Source organism: Stegostoma tigrinum, chromosome 17, assembly GCF_030684315.1.
Source record: "Stegostoma tigrinum isolate sSteTig4 chromosome 17, sSteTig4.hap1, whole genome shotgun sequence".
Lineage (NCBI taxonomy): Eukaryota > Metazoa > Chordata > Chondrichthyes > Orectolobiformes > Stegostomatidae > Stegostoma > Stegostoma tigrinum.
The window spans coordinates 26,895,441-26,912,550 of NC_081370.1; the positions used below are offsets into that span (position 1 = coordinate 26,895,441).

Here is a 17,110-nt window from a genome sequence, read left to right on the forward strand (position 1 = left end):
GTCCTGACTTAGTAATTTGTGCTGTTATGGATCCGAACCACGAAACTCCCATCTGCCTAATCCAACCTTGAAGGATTTGTTCCATGTTTTAACAACTTCCATTTAAGGATTGGATATATTTTAAGTTTAATGTAGCTTGCAATATATTTCTTTCTAGTATGTTTTTATGCATATCACATTTGTATTTTTTTAAAGTGATGTCTTGGAGAGTATATAATTCCAAAAAAAAGACAGACAAAACATTTTCACCGAAAAATTTACATTGTCTTGATGCGTAAAAGCAATTTTCATTTGAATGACGTTTTTATTCCTCTTTTAACGCAGTTAAAGACAAGTAGACGTGTTTATAACTTCTGTGCACAAGATGTGCAGATTGCTCAACAGTGGATGGACAAGATCCAGAACTGCATTTCAGATGCCTAACAAGATGTATTTTAAAAAGACCAGGTGGGATTCCTGCAGTCACAAGAGATTAAAACTCAGCGCCATTGAAATAAATAAACAAGATAATAAAGGTGTTAAAGGATTATATCAGTCAAACAGGTGAAAACCATGAAACGTTCAGCAGAAGAATCTGGCAAGCAGCTTCAACAAAAGAAACTTCTGATATCTTAACACATCCATTGCGCTTTAACAATGTGAAATGTAAACTTCAGCCACTAAAGACCTAAATGTACTGTAAGTAGTTATGGATCCTTTGCTTTGATGGTCTTGCTTGCAGTTCTCAATCATTGACATCCAGAACCCTTTAGATAGCATGGATTTAGAATTGTCCAAAAATTAATAATTTGTAAAATAACATTTGTTTTGTATTTTACTGCCTATTAATATTGAAAGCAAAAACAAAATCTGTCTGAGCAGTACTTAAGTTTGCACTCATCTGAAACAGAAGCTAGAGTACAATGCCATTCAAGATAGAGACCAATTCTGTAGAATATGTATATAAACAGACAAATGTTTTTTCAGCTTACCTTGATATTTAAAGAGGTTTTGCACACTAAAAATTAGTAACCTTTTCTTAATTTTTTTACTGTTGACTTTTTTTAAGAAAATAAGTTTAAGACTGTATGTGTTATTGACCAACTGAAGAATTTATTCCACATTTTAACAATTTCCAGCTATAAATTGGAGACTTTTATAAATTTTATGTAGCTTGTGACATGTTTTTCTGGTGTCCATACAGCATGTTTATATGTTTATTACATTTGTATGTTTCAAAGAATTGTATATATGGCTTAATTTGGTATTTGTGTCTTCCCTGAATTGCTGAATATATATATATATATAAACCTAATTTTAACCACTTAATAGTTTTTTGAATGGTCCATAAAGCATTAAGTTCATGTATTGAGACCAAAAGAATCGTCTATAATTTCATATTAGCATGAATGGATTGGCAGAAGTTTTTGACGATTCCAATAGTATGACTTTGCTAATGATCTTCGGACAACAGACTCAATTTGCACATAACTTTGTTTTAATTTGCTGAGTTTGTATATACCATTTATTGACTTTGTAAAATACTGATATTGTCTAGTTCTTTGTTGAATTAAAAGCAACATCACTAATTTTTTTCAATGCAGTTCTATGTAAATTTTTTTGTGACATTGAATTTTATGACTTGCTTACACTAAAGTGCTTGTAAAACAAGTTGATGAAATGAAGGTTATTTAAATTAAGCAAGGGATCAAGAAACATCAATTGATCTTAGTCTTGAAAATGGGAGGGATAAACCTCACGTGTTTGGAGAGACATTTCCAAATTTTCACACTCCTTTCTGTGGAAAAAGTGCCCCGTTGTTTAACTCCTAATGACCTGATAATGCTGCTATTCTCTGTTAAGAAACAGAAAGCCGAGAATAGTGGCAGATGATTGTATATGTCCTCCATTATCGGTGCTTTTGCTACATTTAGGTACCTTTTCAGTTTTCACCTGCTTCCACTTTGTGAATCTCTTTGTCACTTAAAGAGGGTCAAGGAAATACTTCAACTGAAGGATTCAAGTCAAATATATGCAATCTTGTCTCGGTGATATAACCTTTCAAGCACTGTTATTATTCTGTTGAGGGCCGTATATCTTGCCTGCGATTCTATGTCAAAAACTGAACACAATACTCTACATAAAATCTGATCAAAAATATGACCATGAAATTAGTTAAGAAACAGAAAGCCGAGAATAGTGGCAGACAATTGTATATGTCCTCCATTATCAGTGCTTTTGCTACATTTAGGTACCTTTTAAGTTTTCACATGGTAAACGGATTTGAATGCACAGAAGTGTGACGCATTTTGACAGGTTGAATGTAGAGGAAAACAGCATAAACAGCATAATTTTAAGGGGTGAGCAGGCCAAAGCTTTTTAACTGGAGGTGCAAAGAACACAAGCAAATAAGTTATAGAAACCTTTGATAAACACCATTTAGCCCTCAGTTGAAATATGCAGATTTGAATTTGCAGTCAGTGGAGAAGCACCTGAGTCACCTCTGACCTTGAAGAAAGTGACCTGTAATGATCAGGCAAGCTCTGGTGTGAAGGGTCGAGGCTCAAAATGTCAACTTTTGTGCTCCTAAGATGCTGCTTGGCCTGCTGTGTTCATCCAGCTCCACACTTTGTTATCTCTTAAGCTCTGGTGTAGTTTTCCATTTTTCTCACTGGCAGTTTCCATGTGGGAACAAGCCAAAGCGTGTTTTGGGCAGTAATCACTTATGCAAAATCACACAGCCAATCAAATGTTGGATTTGAATTAAAAGTATGAACTTTATAAATTTCATATTTGCAGAATATAAAATTCTTCCATGAAGATTAGTTTTATTTCACCTATAATAGACCAAGTAGGCCCTAATGTTCCCTATTCTTTATTGCCAACATGTTTCTTCGTGCGTTGACATGCCCAGACAGTTTGGATAGGCAACTAAAAGAAATTGATTTGACAGCACATAAAACACATAGTGAGCAAAGATAAGAGACCTTCAGAGTCTGCTTTAACTTGCCTACTCATACAACAGTCAACACCAGAGGAGAGCTGAGCATTTAAGAATCTTACAGGAGAAGTCCCTGTTGCAGTCCTCACGAAAGAGTAATATTCCAGGGAGTGGTAAAAACTTTTCTGACAGATAGACAAAAACTTAAAAGTTAGCAACTCTCTTCTAAGATGGAGAAATATTGGCTCCAAAACAGATACAATCTGCATAATACTACAGTCGTCTGGGAAAATAGTCCCAATTCAGAGTTTTGTGTGAGGTCTGGGAATAAGGGTCAAAACGTGGAATCGGGGAAACTTTAAAATGAAGTAAGCCAGGTAGGAAAAGCTGATCAGAGTTAGTAACCATTCAGTAACCGTTGAGATAGAACATAAAATAAATACAGGTTTTTTGTCATAGACATTGTAAAACCAGTCACCAATGTCATGACTTGAAACAGATTAATAGATCTCGTCTAGTGGGTACAGAAACTTCGGGAGACTTTATTTAGGTTGTGGAAAAGGCAGAGGATCATTCATAGGAATCGTTTATTAAAGGCCCAAACAGCAGAATTCAGGGTGAAACCAAGTAAAAGACAGAAAAATGCTGCAAGACAGCAATAAAGAGCAACAAAACTACTATTACTGCAAAAGTATATTGAGTAAACAAAATACATATCCACGTCCAGAAGACATGGCACCAGAAATAATATTTCCAGCAAACTTAATTTGAGACGAGCCAAACAGAACAGTTTTCTGTAAGATGTTGTTTTAAGATGCAGAAAACCTTCCAAATTATGTTCCAAACTGGATACTGAACAAATAAATAAGCAACATTCATGAAAAGGTATTGAAAGCCTTTAAAAATTACTTCAAACTCTGAATTAATAAAATTCTTGAAACAGCAAATTTTAATAAAAGTTCAGCAGGTAATGAAATCTCTACAGATTAGTGGAGCAATGTGACTTGTAGCTAGAATTCATAAAAGACAATGTGTTGTAAGAATTGCTGATGAATCTTTGCCAGATTTATTACAGTTCAAAGAAGACCTGACTCTAGAGGGAATCCATTCAATTGACAAATGAATCAAAAGTCTGGAGCAACACCAATCAACCTTAAGAAGTGTAAATCAATTTTGTTACAGGACATCAGTTGAGCCCATTCAATTCTTAGGCTACAAAACCACAAATGGCAAATGTGAGAAACCTGTACAGAGCCTAAACAGGCTTTGACCAGAAAGTCCTTGTTAGTACAATAAAAGAGAGAAACCTCACCAGGTACACACAGTGCTGAGCTATTAAAAGTGAATGTTTTCTTTCTGTCACACATTCAGAAAACGTGTGAAAGTGGAACAGTCTCAAAAAAGTACTACATCAGATACCCACACAGCGATGTTAATGAAGTAGAACAGTCAATGTCAAAAAAAACTCGTATTAGTTTTACAATACCCAAGGAGAAGGATGGGAGTGATCCTAAAGGAAGAGTACTAAACTGGGGGAAGGCCAACTACACCAAGATTCAGCAGGACCTGAGGAATGTAGATTGGGAGAAACTGTTTGAAGGTAAATTCACATTTGATATGTGCGAGGCTTTTAAGGACAGGTTGATTAGCATGCAGGAGAGACATGTTCCTGTGAAAATGAGGAATAGAAAAGGCAAGATTAGGGAACCATGAATGACAGGTGAAATTGTCAGACTAGCCAAGAGGAAAAAGGAAGCATACATGAGGTCTAGGTGACTGAAGACAGACGAAGCTGTGCAAGAAAATCGGAATGTAGAGCGAATCTGAAACAAGGGATTAAGAGGGCTAAGAGAGGACATGAGATGTTGCTGGCAAACATGGTTAAGGAAAATCCCAAAGCCTTTTATTCATATATAAAGAGCAAGAGGGTAACTAGAGAAAGGATTGGCCCACTTACTTATGGACAAAGAAGGGAAGTTATGCGCTGAGTCAGAGAAAATGGGTGACATTCTTAATAGAGATAATGGGAACTGCAGATGCTGGAGAATTCTAAGATAATAAAATGTGAGGCTGGATGAACACAGCAGGCCAAGCAGCATCTCAGGAGCACAAAAGCTGACGTTTCGGGCCTAGACCCTTCATCAGAGAGGGGGATGGGGAGAGGGAACTGGAATAAATAGGGAGAGAGGGGGAGGCGGACCGAAGATGGAGAGTAAAGAAGATAGGTGGAGAGAGTATAGGTGGGGAGGTAGAGAGGGGATAGGTCAGTCCAGGGAAGACGGGCAGGTCAAGGAGGTGGGATGAGGTTAGTAGGTAGATGGGGATGCGGCTTGGGGTGGGAGGAAGGGATCGGTGAGAGGAAGAACCGGTTAGGGAGGCAGAGACAGGTTGGACTGGTTTTGGGATGCCGTGGGTGGGGGAGAAGAGCTGGGCTGGTTGTGTGGTGCAGTGGAGGGAGGGGACGAACTGGGCTGGTTTAGGGATGCAGTAGGGGAAGGGGAGATTTTGAAACTGGTGAAGTCCACATTGATACATTAACCGCCTCAACCTCTCCACCCCTCTCACCCACTCCAACCTCTCCCCCGCAGAACGGGCAGCCCTCCGCTCCAACCCCAACCTCACCATCAAACCTGCAGACAAGGGTGGCGCAGTGGTAGTATGGCGCACTGACCTCTACATCGCCGAGGCCAGACGCCAACTCTCCAACACCACATCCTACCGCCCCCTCGATCATGACCCCACACCCGAGCACCAAACCATCATCTCCAACACCATTCACGACCTCATCACCTCAGGGGACCTCCCACCCACAGTCTCCAACCTCATTGTTCCCCAACCCCACACGGCCCGTTTCTATCTCCTTCCCAAAATCCACAAACCTGCCTGCCCTGGTCGACCCATCGTCTCAGCCTGCTCCTGCCCCACCGAACTCATCTCCACCTATCTGGACTCCATTTTCAACCCTTTGGTCCAGGAACTCCCCACCTACGTCCGTGACACCACCCACGCCCTCCACCTCCTCCAGGACTTCCAATTCCCTGGCCCCCAACACCTCATATTCACCATGGACGTCCAGTCCCTGTACACCTGCATTCCGCATGGAGATGGCCTCAAGACACTCCGCTTCTTCCTGTCCCGCAGGCCCGACCAGTCCCCCTCCACCGACACTCTCATCCGCCTAGCTAAACTCGTCCTCACACTCAACAACTTCTCTTTTGACTCCTCCCACTTCCTACAGACTAAGGGGGTGGCCATGGGCACCCGCATGGGCCCCAGCTATGCCTGCCTCTTTGTAGGTTACGTGGAACAGTCCCTCTTCCGCACCTACACAGGCCCCAAACCCTACCTCTTCCTCCGGTACATTGATGACTGTATCAGCGCCGACTCTTGCTCCCCAGAGGAGCTCGAACAGTTCATCCACTTCACCAACACCTTCCACCCCAACCTTCAGTTCACCTGGGCCATCTCCAGCACATCCCTCACCTTCCTGGACCTCTCAGTCTCCATCTCAGGCAACCAGCTTGTAACTGATGTCCATTTCAAGCCCACTGACTCCCACAGCTACCTAGAATACACCTCCTCCCACCCACCCTCTTACAAAAATTCCATCCCCTATTCCCAATTCCTCCGCCTCCGCCGCATCTGCTCCCACGATAAGACATTCCACTCCCGCACATCCCAGATGTCCAAGTTCTTTAAGGACCGCAACTTTCCCCCCACAGTGATCGAGAACGCCCTTGACCGCGTCTCCCGTATTTCCCGCAACACATCCCTCACACCCCGCCCCCGCCACAACCACCCTAAGAGGATCCACCTCGTTCTCACACACCACCCTACCAACCTCCGGATACAACGCATCATCCTCCGACACTTCCGCCATTTACAATCCGACCCCACCACCCAAGACATTTTTCCATCCCCACCCCTGTCTGCTTTACGGAGAGACCACTCTCTCCGTGACTCCCTTGTTCGCTCCACACTGCCCTCCAACCCCACCACACCCGGCACCTTCCCCTGCAACCGCAGGAAATGCTACACTTGCCCCCACACCTCCTCCCTCACCCCTATCCCAGGCCCCAAGATGACATTCCACATTAAGCAGAGGTTCACCTGCACATCTGCCAATGTGGTATACTGCATCCACTGTACCCGGTGCGGCTTCCTCTACATTGGGGAAACCAAGCGGAGGCTTGGGGACCGCTTTGCAGAACACCTCCGCTCAGTTCGCAACAAACAACTGCACCTCCCAGTCGCAAACCATTTCCACTCCCCCTCCCATTCTCTAGATGACATGTCCATCATGGGCCTCCTGCAGTGCCACAATGATGCCACCCGAAGGTTGCAGGAACAGCAACTCATATTCCGCCTGGGAACCCTGCAGCCATATGTTATCAATGTGGACTTCACCAGTTTCAAAATCTCCCCTTCCCCTACTGCATCCCTAAAGCAGCCCAGTTCGTCCCCTCCCCCCACTGCACCACACAACCAGCCCAGCTCTTCCCCCCCACCCACTGCATCCCAAAACCAGTCCAACCTGTCTCTGCCTCCCTAACCGGTTCTTCCTCTCACCCATCCCTTCCTCCCACCCCAAGCCGCACCCCCAGCTACCTACTAACCTCATCCCACCTCCTTGACCTGTCCGTCTTCCCTGGACTGACCTATCCCCTCCCTACCTCCCCACCTATACTCTCTCCACCTATCTTCTTTACTCTCCATCTTCGGTCCGCCTCCCCCTCTCTCCCTATTTATTCCAGTTCCCTCTCCCCATCCCCCTCTCTGATGAAGGGTCTAGGCCCGAAACGTCAGCTTTTGTGCTCCTGAGATGCTGCTTGGCCTGCTGTGTTCATCCAGCCTCACATTTTATTATCTTGACATTCTTAACAAGTACTTTGCATCGGTATTCACCAAAGAGAGGGACATGACAGATGTTGAGGTTAGGGATAGATGTTTGCTTACTTCTAGGTCAAGTTGACATAAGGAAGGAGGAAGTGTTGGGTATTCTAAAAGACATTAAGGTGGACAAGTCCCCAGGTCTGGATGGGATCTATCCCAGGTTGCTGAGGGAAGCGAGAGAGGAAATAGCCAGGGCCTTAACAGATATCTTTGCAGCCTCTTTAGACACGGGTGAGGTCCCGGAGGACTGGAGACTTGCTAATGTTGTCCCCTTGTTTAAGAAGGGCAGCAAGGATAATCCAGGTAATTATCGACCGGTGAGCCTGACGTCAGTTGTAGGGAAGCTACTGGAGAAGATACTGAGGGATAGGATCTTTTCCCATTTGGAAGAAAATTAGCTTATCAGTTATAGGCAACATGGTTTTGTGCAGGGAAGGTCATGTCTTACCAACTTAATAGAATTCTTTGAGGACATGACAAAGTTGATTGATGAGGGAAAGGCTGTAGATGTCATATACATGGACTTCAGTAAGGCATTTGATAAGGTTCCCCTTGGCAGGCTGATGGAGAAAGTGAAGTCACATGGGGTCCAGGGTGTGCTAGCCAGATGGATAAAAAAACTGGCTGGGCAACAGGAGACAGAGTAGTAGTAGAAGGGAGTTTCTCAAATTGGAGACCTGTAACCAGTGGTGTTCCACAGGGATCTGTGCTGGGAGCACTGTTGTCTGTGATATATGTAAATGATCTGGAGGAAGGTGTAGGTGGTCAGATTAGCAAGTTTGCAGATGACACTAAGATTGGTGGAGTAACAGATAGTGAAGGGGAATGTCAGAGATTACAGCAGAATATAGATAGACTGGAGAGTTGGGCAGATAAATGGCAGATGGAGTTCAATGCGGGCAAATGCGAGGTGATGCATTTGGAAGATCAAATTCAAGGGCAAACTATACAGTAAATGGAAAAGTCCTAGGGAAAATTGATGAACAGAGAGATCTGGGTGTTCAGATCCATTGTTCCCTGAATATGACAATGCAGGTCAATAGGGTGGTTCAAGAAGGCATATGGCATGCTTTCCTTCATTGGGCAGGGTATTGAGTACAAGAGCTGGCAGGCTATGTTGCAGTGGTATAGGACTTTGGTTCAACCACATTTGGAATACTGTGTGCAGTTCTGGTCGCCACATTACCAAAAGGATGTGGATGCTTTGGAGAGGGTGCAGAGGAGGTTCACCAGGATGTTGCCTAGTATAGAGGGTGCTAGCTGTAAAGAGAGGTTGAGTAGATTAGGATTATTTTCATTAGAAAGATGGAGATTGAGAGGCGACCTGATTGAGGTCTACAAAATCATGAGGGGTATAGACAGGGTGGATAGCAAAAAGCTTTTTCCCAGAGTGGGGGACTCAATTACTAGGGGTCATGAGTTCAAAGTGAGAGGAGGAAAGTTTAAGGGAGATATGCATGCCAAGTTCTTTACACAGAGGGTGGTGGGTGCCTGGAACGCATTGCCAGCGGAAGAGGTAAACGCAGACATGTTAACTTCTTTTAAGATATATTTGGACAGGTACATGGATGGGCAGGGAGCAAATGGACACAGACCCTTAGAAAATAGATGACAGGTTAGACAGAGGATCTTGATTGGCGCAGCCTTGGAGGGCCGAAGGGCCTGTTCCTGTGCTGTAATTTTCTTTGTTCTTTATTCTTTGTTTCTTGGGGAAATAAGAAATGCAGACCTTATATTTTGGTAAGCTGGTATTTATTCAGTAGATAGCTTATGAACTTCAAGCTAGACATTTGGGGTGAGCCTCATTATGAGATAGTAAGCCATTGTTAAGAAAACCCTACTGACAGCAAATAATAGTGCAACTAGATTATTTAGGAGACACAGTGCTTAGGATTAGGTGTACACTACTAACAGATGTCCAATATAGAGGACACTGAATAATAGCAAACACATGTAATGAGGTGAATTTGTAATTGTAGTTCTTTGAGAAGGTGACCAAACAGGTAGATGAGAATAAACCGGTTGATGTGGTGTATATGGATTTCAGCAAGGCGTTCGATAAGGTTCCCCACAGTAAGCTATTGTACAAAATGCGGAGGAATGGAATTGTGGGAGATATAGCAGTTTGGATTGGAAATTGGCTTGCTGAAAGAAGACAGAGGGTGATAGTTGATGGGAAATGTTCATCCTGGAGACCAGTTACTAGTGGTGTACCACAAGGGTCGGTGTTGGGTCCACTGCTGTTTGTCATTTTTATAAATGACCTGGATGAGGGCATAGAAGGATGGGTTAGTAAATTTGCAGACGACACTAAGGTCGGTGGAGTTGTGGATAGTGACGAAGGATGCTGTAGGTTGCAGAGAGACATAGATAAACTGCAGAGCTGGGCTGAGAGGTGGCAAATGGAGTTTAATGCAGACAAGTGTGAGGTGATGTACTTTGGTAGGAGTAACCGGAAGGCAAAGTACAGGGCTAATGGTAAGATTCTTAGTAGTGTAGATGAGCAGAGAGATCTCGGTGTCCATATACACAGATCCTTGAAAGTTGCCACCCAGGTTGACAGGGCTGTTAAGAAGGCATACAGTGTTTTAACTTTTATTAATAGAGGGATCGAGTTCCAGAACCAATAGGTTATGCTAAAGCTGTACAAAGCTCTGGTGTGGCCACACTTGGAGTATTGCGTACAGTTCTGGTCACCGCATTATAAGAAGGATGTGGAAGCTTTGGAAAGGGTGCAGAGGAAATTTACTAGGATGTTGCCTGGTATGGAGGGAAGGTCTTACGAGGAAACACTGAGGGACTTGAGGCTGTTTCCATTAGAGCGAAGAAGGTTGAGAGGTGACTTAATTGAAACATACAAAATAATCAGAGGGTTAGATAGGGAGAGCCTTTTTCCTAGGATGGTGATGGCAAGGACAAGGGGGCATAGCTTTAAATTGAGGGGTGAAAGATGTAGGACAGATGTCAAGGGTAGTTTCTTTACTCAGTAGAGTAGTAAGGGAATGGAACGCTTTGCCTGCAATGGTAGTAGATTCGCCAACTTTAGGTACATTTAAGTCATCATTGGATAAGCATATGGACGTATATGGAATAGTGTAGGTTAGATGGGCTTGAGATCGGTATGCAGGTCGGCACAACATTGACGACTGAAGGGCCTGTACTGTGCTGTAATGTTCTATGTTCTACGTAAATACATTCTAATGCAACCTGTCTCACTGACACCTGAAGAAGGAGCAAGATCCAAAAGCTTGTCTTCAAATAAACCTGTTGAACTAAAATAAGAGATAACAAGGTTTAGAACTGATGAACACAGCAGGCCTAGACCCTTCTTCAGAAAATTCTTCCGAAATGTCAGCCTTCCTGCTCCTCTGCTTGGCCTGCTGTGTTCACCCAGCTCCACACCTCGTTATCTCAGATTCTCCAGCATCTGCCGTTCCTACTATCTGCTGGACTAAAACCTGGTTTTGTGTGATTTTGATCTTATTCAAAAGGTGAAAGAGGTTAAACAACAGTAGCTAATGAGTTCTTTTCAGCAAGAATACCCGAAATTATTTGAAAGGTTAGAAAAGCTGAACACTCAATACATCATGACACTGAAGAAAGATATTAAATGTTTCTGTCTTTATAAAATCAGGAAGTTTCTGCATACCTTCATGAAGCAACTTGCAGAAATGACAAGAATGAGCAACATTTTTCTAGTCATAAAACCAACCACGTAATGTAATCATGCCTGAACTAGACCCAACTTTAATGGTACTATTCAAATCTATATTGATCTCACATAACTTATTCAAAGTGGCAGCAAAAAAAAATGCAACCTATGTGTATGATTAACAACAGTGTCAAAAGTGGAGATTTAATGAAACTTGATGCAATTAGTGGATTTTAGCAGGTACCATTTGATAAGTAATCAAGACTGATTACTACATTCAGAATTCTAGATATAATTCTGACACAACTAATCCTTTTTCTGGCAACCTCGAGTGTCAACCATCGGAAAAGAAGAAGTTCAGCCTATCAATCCTATCCCATCATTTAATTAGAGCATGACTAAGCGTTTATCACAATGCCACTTCTCCCCTGCTCTCTCCATAGTTCTTAGGTTTCTGAGGGTAAGAACATTATCAGTTTCAAGTCTTGAAGATGCTTAATGATTGAGCTTCCACGGCCCTTTGAAATGAAATGATAAGGCAGATGAGCTGAGGGCTTGGATCGGTACCTGGAAGTATGATGTTATTGCTATTACTGAGACTTGGTTGAGGGAAGGGCATGATTGGCAACTAGTTGTCCCAGCATATCGCTGCTTCAGGCGGGATAGAGAGGGAGGTAAAAGGGGTGGAGGAGTTGCAGTACTGGTCAAAGACGATATCACAGCTGTACTGAAGGAGGGCCCCATGGATGACTCAAGCAATGAGGCAATATGGGTAGAACTCAGAAATAGGAAGGATGCAGTAACAACGTTGGGGCTGTACTACAGGCATCCCAACAGCGAGCATGAGATAGAGGTACAAATATGTAAACAGATAATGGAAAGGTGTAGAAGAAACAGGGTGGTGATGATGGGAGATTTTAATTTTCCCAACATTGACTGGGATTCACACAGCGTGAGGGGTCAAGATGGAGCAGGATTTGTAAGGTGTGTCCAGGAGGGTTTTCTAGAGCAGTATGTATTGTGTCCAACTCGGGAAGGGACCATACTGGACCTGGTGTTGGGGAATGAACCCGGCCAGGTGGCTGAAATTACACTAGGGGACTACTTTGGAAATAGCGACCACAATTCTGTAAGTTTTACAATACTCATGGACAAGGATGGGAGTGGTCCTAAAGGAAGAGTTCTAAACTGGGGGAAGGCCGACTATACCAAGATTCGGCAGGATCTGGGGAATGTAGATTGGGAGAAACTGTTTGAAGGTAAATCCACATTTGATATGTGGGAGACTTTTAAAGAGAGGTTGATTAGCATGCAGGAGAGACATGTTCCTGTGAAAATGAAGAATAGAAAAGGCAAGATTAGGGAACCATGGATGACAGGTGAAATTGTCAGACTAGCCAAGAGGAAAAAGGAAGCATACATGAGGTCTAGGTGGCTGAAGACAGACGAAGCTTTGGAAGAATATGGGGAATGTAGAGCGGATCTGAAACAAGGGATTAAGAGGGCTAAGAGAGGACATGAGATATTGCTGGCAAACATTTTTAAGGAAAATCCTAAAGCCTTTTATTCATATATAAAGAGCAAGAGGGTAACTGGAGAAAGGATTGGCCCACTTAAGGACAAAGAAGGAAAGTTATGCACTGAGTCAGAGAAAATGGGTGACATTCTTAACGAGTACTTTGCATTGGTATTCACCAAGGAGAGGGACATGACAGATGTTGAGGCTAGGGATAGATGTTTGCTTACTCTAGGTCAAGTTGACGTAAAGAAGGAGGAAGTGTTGGGTATCCTAAAAGACATTAAGGTGGACAAGTCCCCAGGTCTGGATGGGATCTATCCCAGGTTGCTGAGGGAGGCGAGAGAGGAAATAGCCGGGGCCTTAACAGATATCTTTGCAGCCTTCTTAGACACGGGTGAGGTCCCGGAGGACTGGAGACTTGCTAATGTTGACCTCTTGTTTCAGAAGGATAGCAAGGATAAGTCTTTTAAGATATATCTGGACAGGTACATGGATGGACGGGGAGCAAATGGACACAGACCCTTAGAAAATAGATGACAGGTTAGACAGAGGATCTCGATCGGTGCAGGTTTGGAGGGCCGAAGGGCCTGTTTCTGTGCTGTAATTTTCTTTGATCTTTGAAATAAAAATTCCAAAGATTTACCATCCCTAGAGTGAATAAATACTTCCTCATCTCCAGTTTAATGGTCTATTCCTTATGTCCTATGGGTCTGAAGTCACCAGCCAGGGGAACCAATCAATCTGGAAGCAAGGTCATTGGGGTCATTTAAGAGACTGCTGGACATGCATATGGTCACAGAAATTTGAGGGTGCATACATGAGGATCAATGGTCGGCACAACATTGTGGGCTGAAGGGCCTGTTCTGTGCTGTACTGTTCTATGTTCTATGTTCTATGTTCTAATCTACATTTAGCCTTTCACACCCTGTAAGAATGGTATAAATTTCAATGAGATTACCTCCCAGATCACATTTCCGCAATCTATCCTTATAAAATAACTTTGCCATCCCAGGGATTAAGCTGGTGAACTTCCATTGAAATTATTCTATGAAAATTAAATCCTTCTTTAGGTAAGAGACCAAACTGTAACCAATACTCCAGGTGCACAGGCAACTGCAGCAAGACATATGTACTTCTGTACTCAGACCCCTTTGAAATGAAAGCTGACATACTATTTGCCAAGACCAACACTAGATGCTACAAAGATAACAAAAGTTTAAAAAAAGGCTTCTGAATCTGACAGCACAAATTGAAATTTTTGAAAATAATCAGGTAGTCATTATAGAGATGAGGCTGCAGCATAACACAGCTTGGACACTGAATGTTAAAGGGTACATGACATTTATATATTTGGAATAGAAAGCTAGGTAAAGACAGGCTAGTAATCAAGAATAGCACCAGTTTGATAATTAGAGAAGACCTTTGTTCATGCCTCAAGCTGTAGAATCAGTTTAATTCTCAGGGATCCCTTAACTGTAACTACGTGTGAGACTATGGAATAGGAGCAGGATTGGACCATTCGTCCCCTCTGGCCTGCCCCAAGATTGTAGGAGATCATGACTGATCCACCCTAGACCTCAATTCCTGTTTTGTGCCAGTTCCATGTTTCAAAAATCCTTTTTAAATGCTTTCAATGTGATTTAACTCACAACTGTCTGTGGTAGCGAACTCCAAACATTCACTGTGCTCTGAGAGGAGAGATTCCTTTGTATATCAGTTTCCCCTTACTTTTTTTTAAACTAGAATTCCATTTCCAGAATCCCCAATTAGTGAAATTATCTTTTCAACATCTACCCTGTCAAGCTCCCTTAGAATCGGGGAGCTGAGTTCGAATCCCACCATGGCAAGTAATTGAATTTCAATTCAATAGATATCTGGAATTAAGAGTCCAATGAGGGGGACTATTTTAAAGTTGAGAGGAGAGAGATTTGAAAAAAGACATGAGAGACAAATGTTTTACACAGAGTTTCATTCTCATGTGGAATGAACTTCCTGAGGAAGTGGTGAATGTAGGCACAGTTACAACATTTAAAAGATGTTTGGATAAAGATAAGTACATGAATAGGAGAGGTTTGGAGGGATTTGGATCAGGAGCAGGCAGCTAGGACGAGTTTAGTTTGGGATTGTGTTCAGTATGGACTGAAGGATTTGTTTCCTTGCTGTATGATTCTATGCCCATTAATTCACTGTCAGTTGTTGGAAAAACCCATCTGGCTCACTGATGTCCAAAAGCGAAAGAAACTGCTATCCTTACCTTGTCTGGCCTGCATGTGATTCCAGACCCATTGTAATGTGGGCTCAAAGCCGACATGCCCCCTCCAAAAATAAGAATGGTACTGCTAAATCTATACTGCAAGACTAAGCAGAGAAAGAAAGCTCATTATAGTCAAAAAAACTCAACACTGCAGATAGCCTGGAAGAGTAGGGAAAGTACAGGGATGAAGTAAAAAAAATTAAAGAAATCAGAGAGAAAATATTTGCCAGCAAAATAAAAGAAAACCCAAAGAAACTTTACCAAAAAAAAGGTGAAAAGATGCTTAAGGAAAAAGTGGGGCCTATCAAACATGAAGTAGAAAACTTGAGTGAATATGCAGAGGACATGGAAGAATTTTAATTTTTTTTGTCTCTGTATTAACAAAGAAAAAGAATTATATGGATATAATTCAAGCGGAGCAGTGTAAAATATTGGAGAAAATAATCATAATGAAAGGAAGTGTTAGAGGAGTTGGAATCCTTGAAAGTAGATAAATCATCAGATGGATTGATCCTTAGGATGTTGAAGGTGGTCAGGGAGGAAATAAGCAAATGTTCTGAGGATTAGTTTCTAATCTTCACTAGACACACATGAGGTACTAGAGGAATGCAAATGTGGTTCCTCTGTTTAAAAAGTGTACAAAGGAAATTCCACACAATTATGGGCCATTTAGGCCTACTTAGGTGGTGAGCAAATTATTAGAATAAATCCTGAGAGATCAGATAAACGATCACTTAGAAAGGCAAGGACTAGTCAGAGATAGTCAGAATGGCTTTGTTAAGGGAAGGCCATGACTTACAATTTTGATTAAATTCTTTGAGGAAGTGACAAGGAGGATCAATGAGGGTAGTGCAGTGAATGTTGTCTACGTGGATTTTAGTAAGTGATTTGATAAGGACCAAATCGCAGACTGGTCCAGAAAGTAAAAGCACATGGGATACAGGGTAATGTATCAAATTGGATCAGAAGTTGGGTTAATAACAGAATACAAAGGATTATGGTGGATGGCTGCCCTTGCAAATGGAAAGCTGTTTCAAGTGGCGCTCCACAGGGCTCAGTGTTGGAACTTGCTGTTTGTTAAATGCTTTTAATGATTTAGATTTGAGTTAGGGGCACAATTGGGAAATTCACAGAGAACACAAAAATTAGCCATGTAGACGATAGCTGCAATCTCCAGAATGATAAAGATGGGTTGGTGGAGTGGGCAGGAAATTGGTGGTGGAGTTCAACTCTGGTGAGTGTGAGGTAATGCATTTAGGGAGGTTGAACAGTAAAAGGGGATGAAGTGAGAGATCATGGCAGGCAAGTGCACATTTGCAGTACAGGCGGATAAGGAAGTAAACAAGGCGTGTGGAATCAAATAATGGTCTCTGCAGGTCTTGAGCTTTTCGAGTAATTTCTGTGTTTGTTTCTGATTTACAACATCTGCAGTTCTTTCAATTTTTGTTAAGGCATACGGAATGCTGTCCATCATTGGCAAAGGTATAGAATAGAAAAGTAGAGATATAATGACGAAACTGTAAAAGACACTGGTGAGGCCACACTAGAGTATTGTGTGCAGTTCTGGTTACCACATTACAGGAAGGATGCAATCGCTCTTGGAGAGAATGCAAAGAAGATTTACTAGAATGTTGCCAGGGCTGGGGACTTGTAGCTATGAGGAGAGGTTGGACAGTTCAGGTTGTTTTTCTTGGAACAGAGGAGGCTGTTGAGGTATACAAAATTGAAGCTCTAAGATGTTCTGTGTTACTTTGCTGGCTGTTGTGAGCCATTCCCAAAACATGGATACATAATCGAACATGGAAAATTTATGCCTATATTTTAAAAGCTTTCTGGCACATTTTATGAAACTGCACCACATTCCTAAACAAT

The 17,110-nt window shown here is 42.4% G+C and overlaps 1 protein-coding gene across 5 annotated transcripts in view; it reads left to right on the forward strand.

The window, feature by feature from the left end:
- sbf2 (SET binding factor 2) overlaps positions 1-17,110 on the forward strand; it is a 609,277-nt gene that overhangs the window by 570,295 nt on the left and 21,872 nt on the right. For 2 of the 5 annotated variants that reach the window (XR_009446846.1, XR_009446845.1), the window contains exon 42: positions 325-678. Coding sequence is in view for 2 of the 5 variants with exons in the window: in XM_059652034.1 (XP_059508017.1) it covers positions 325-423 (99 nt within the window). In the remaining 3 variants the exon portion in view is untranslated. Of the gene's footprint in view, positions 1-324; positions 1,523-17,110 lie in introns of those variants that run through there. The other 3 variants (XM_059652034.1, XM_059652036.1, XM_059652035.1) reach the window with 2 other exon arrangements.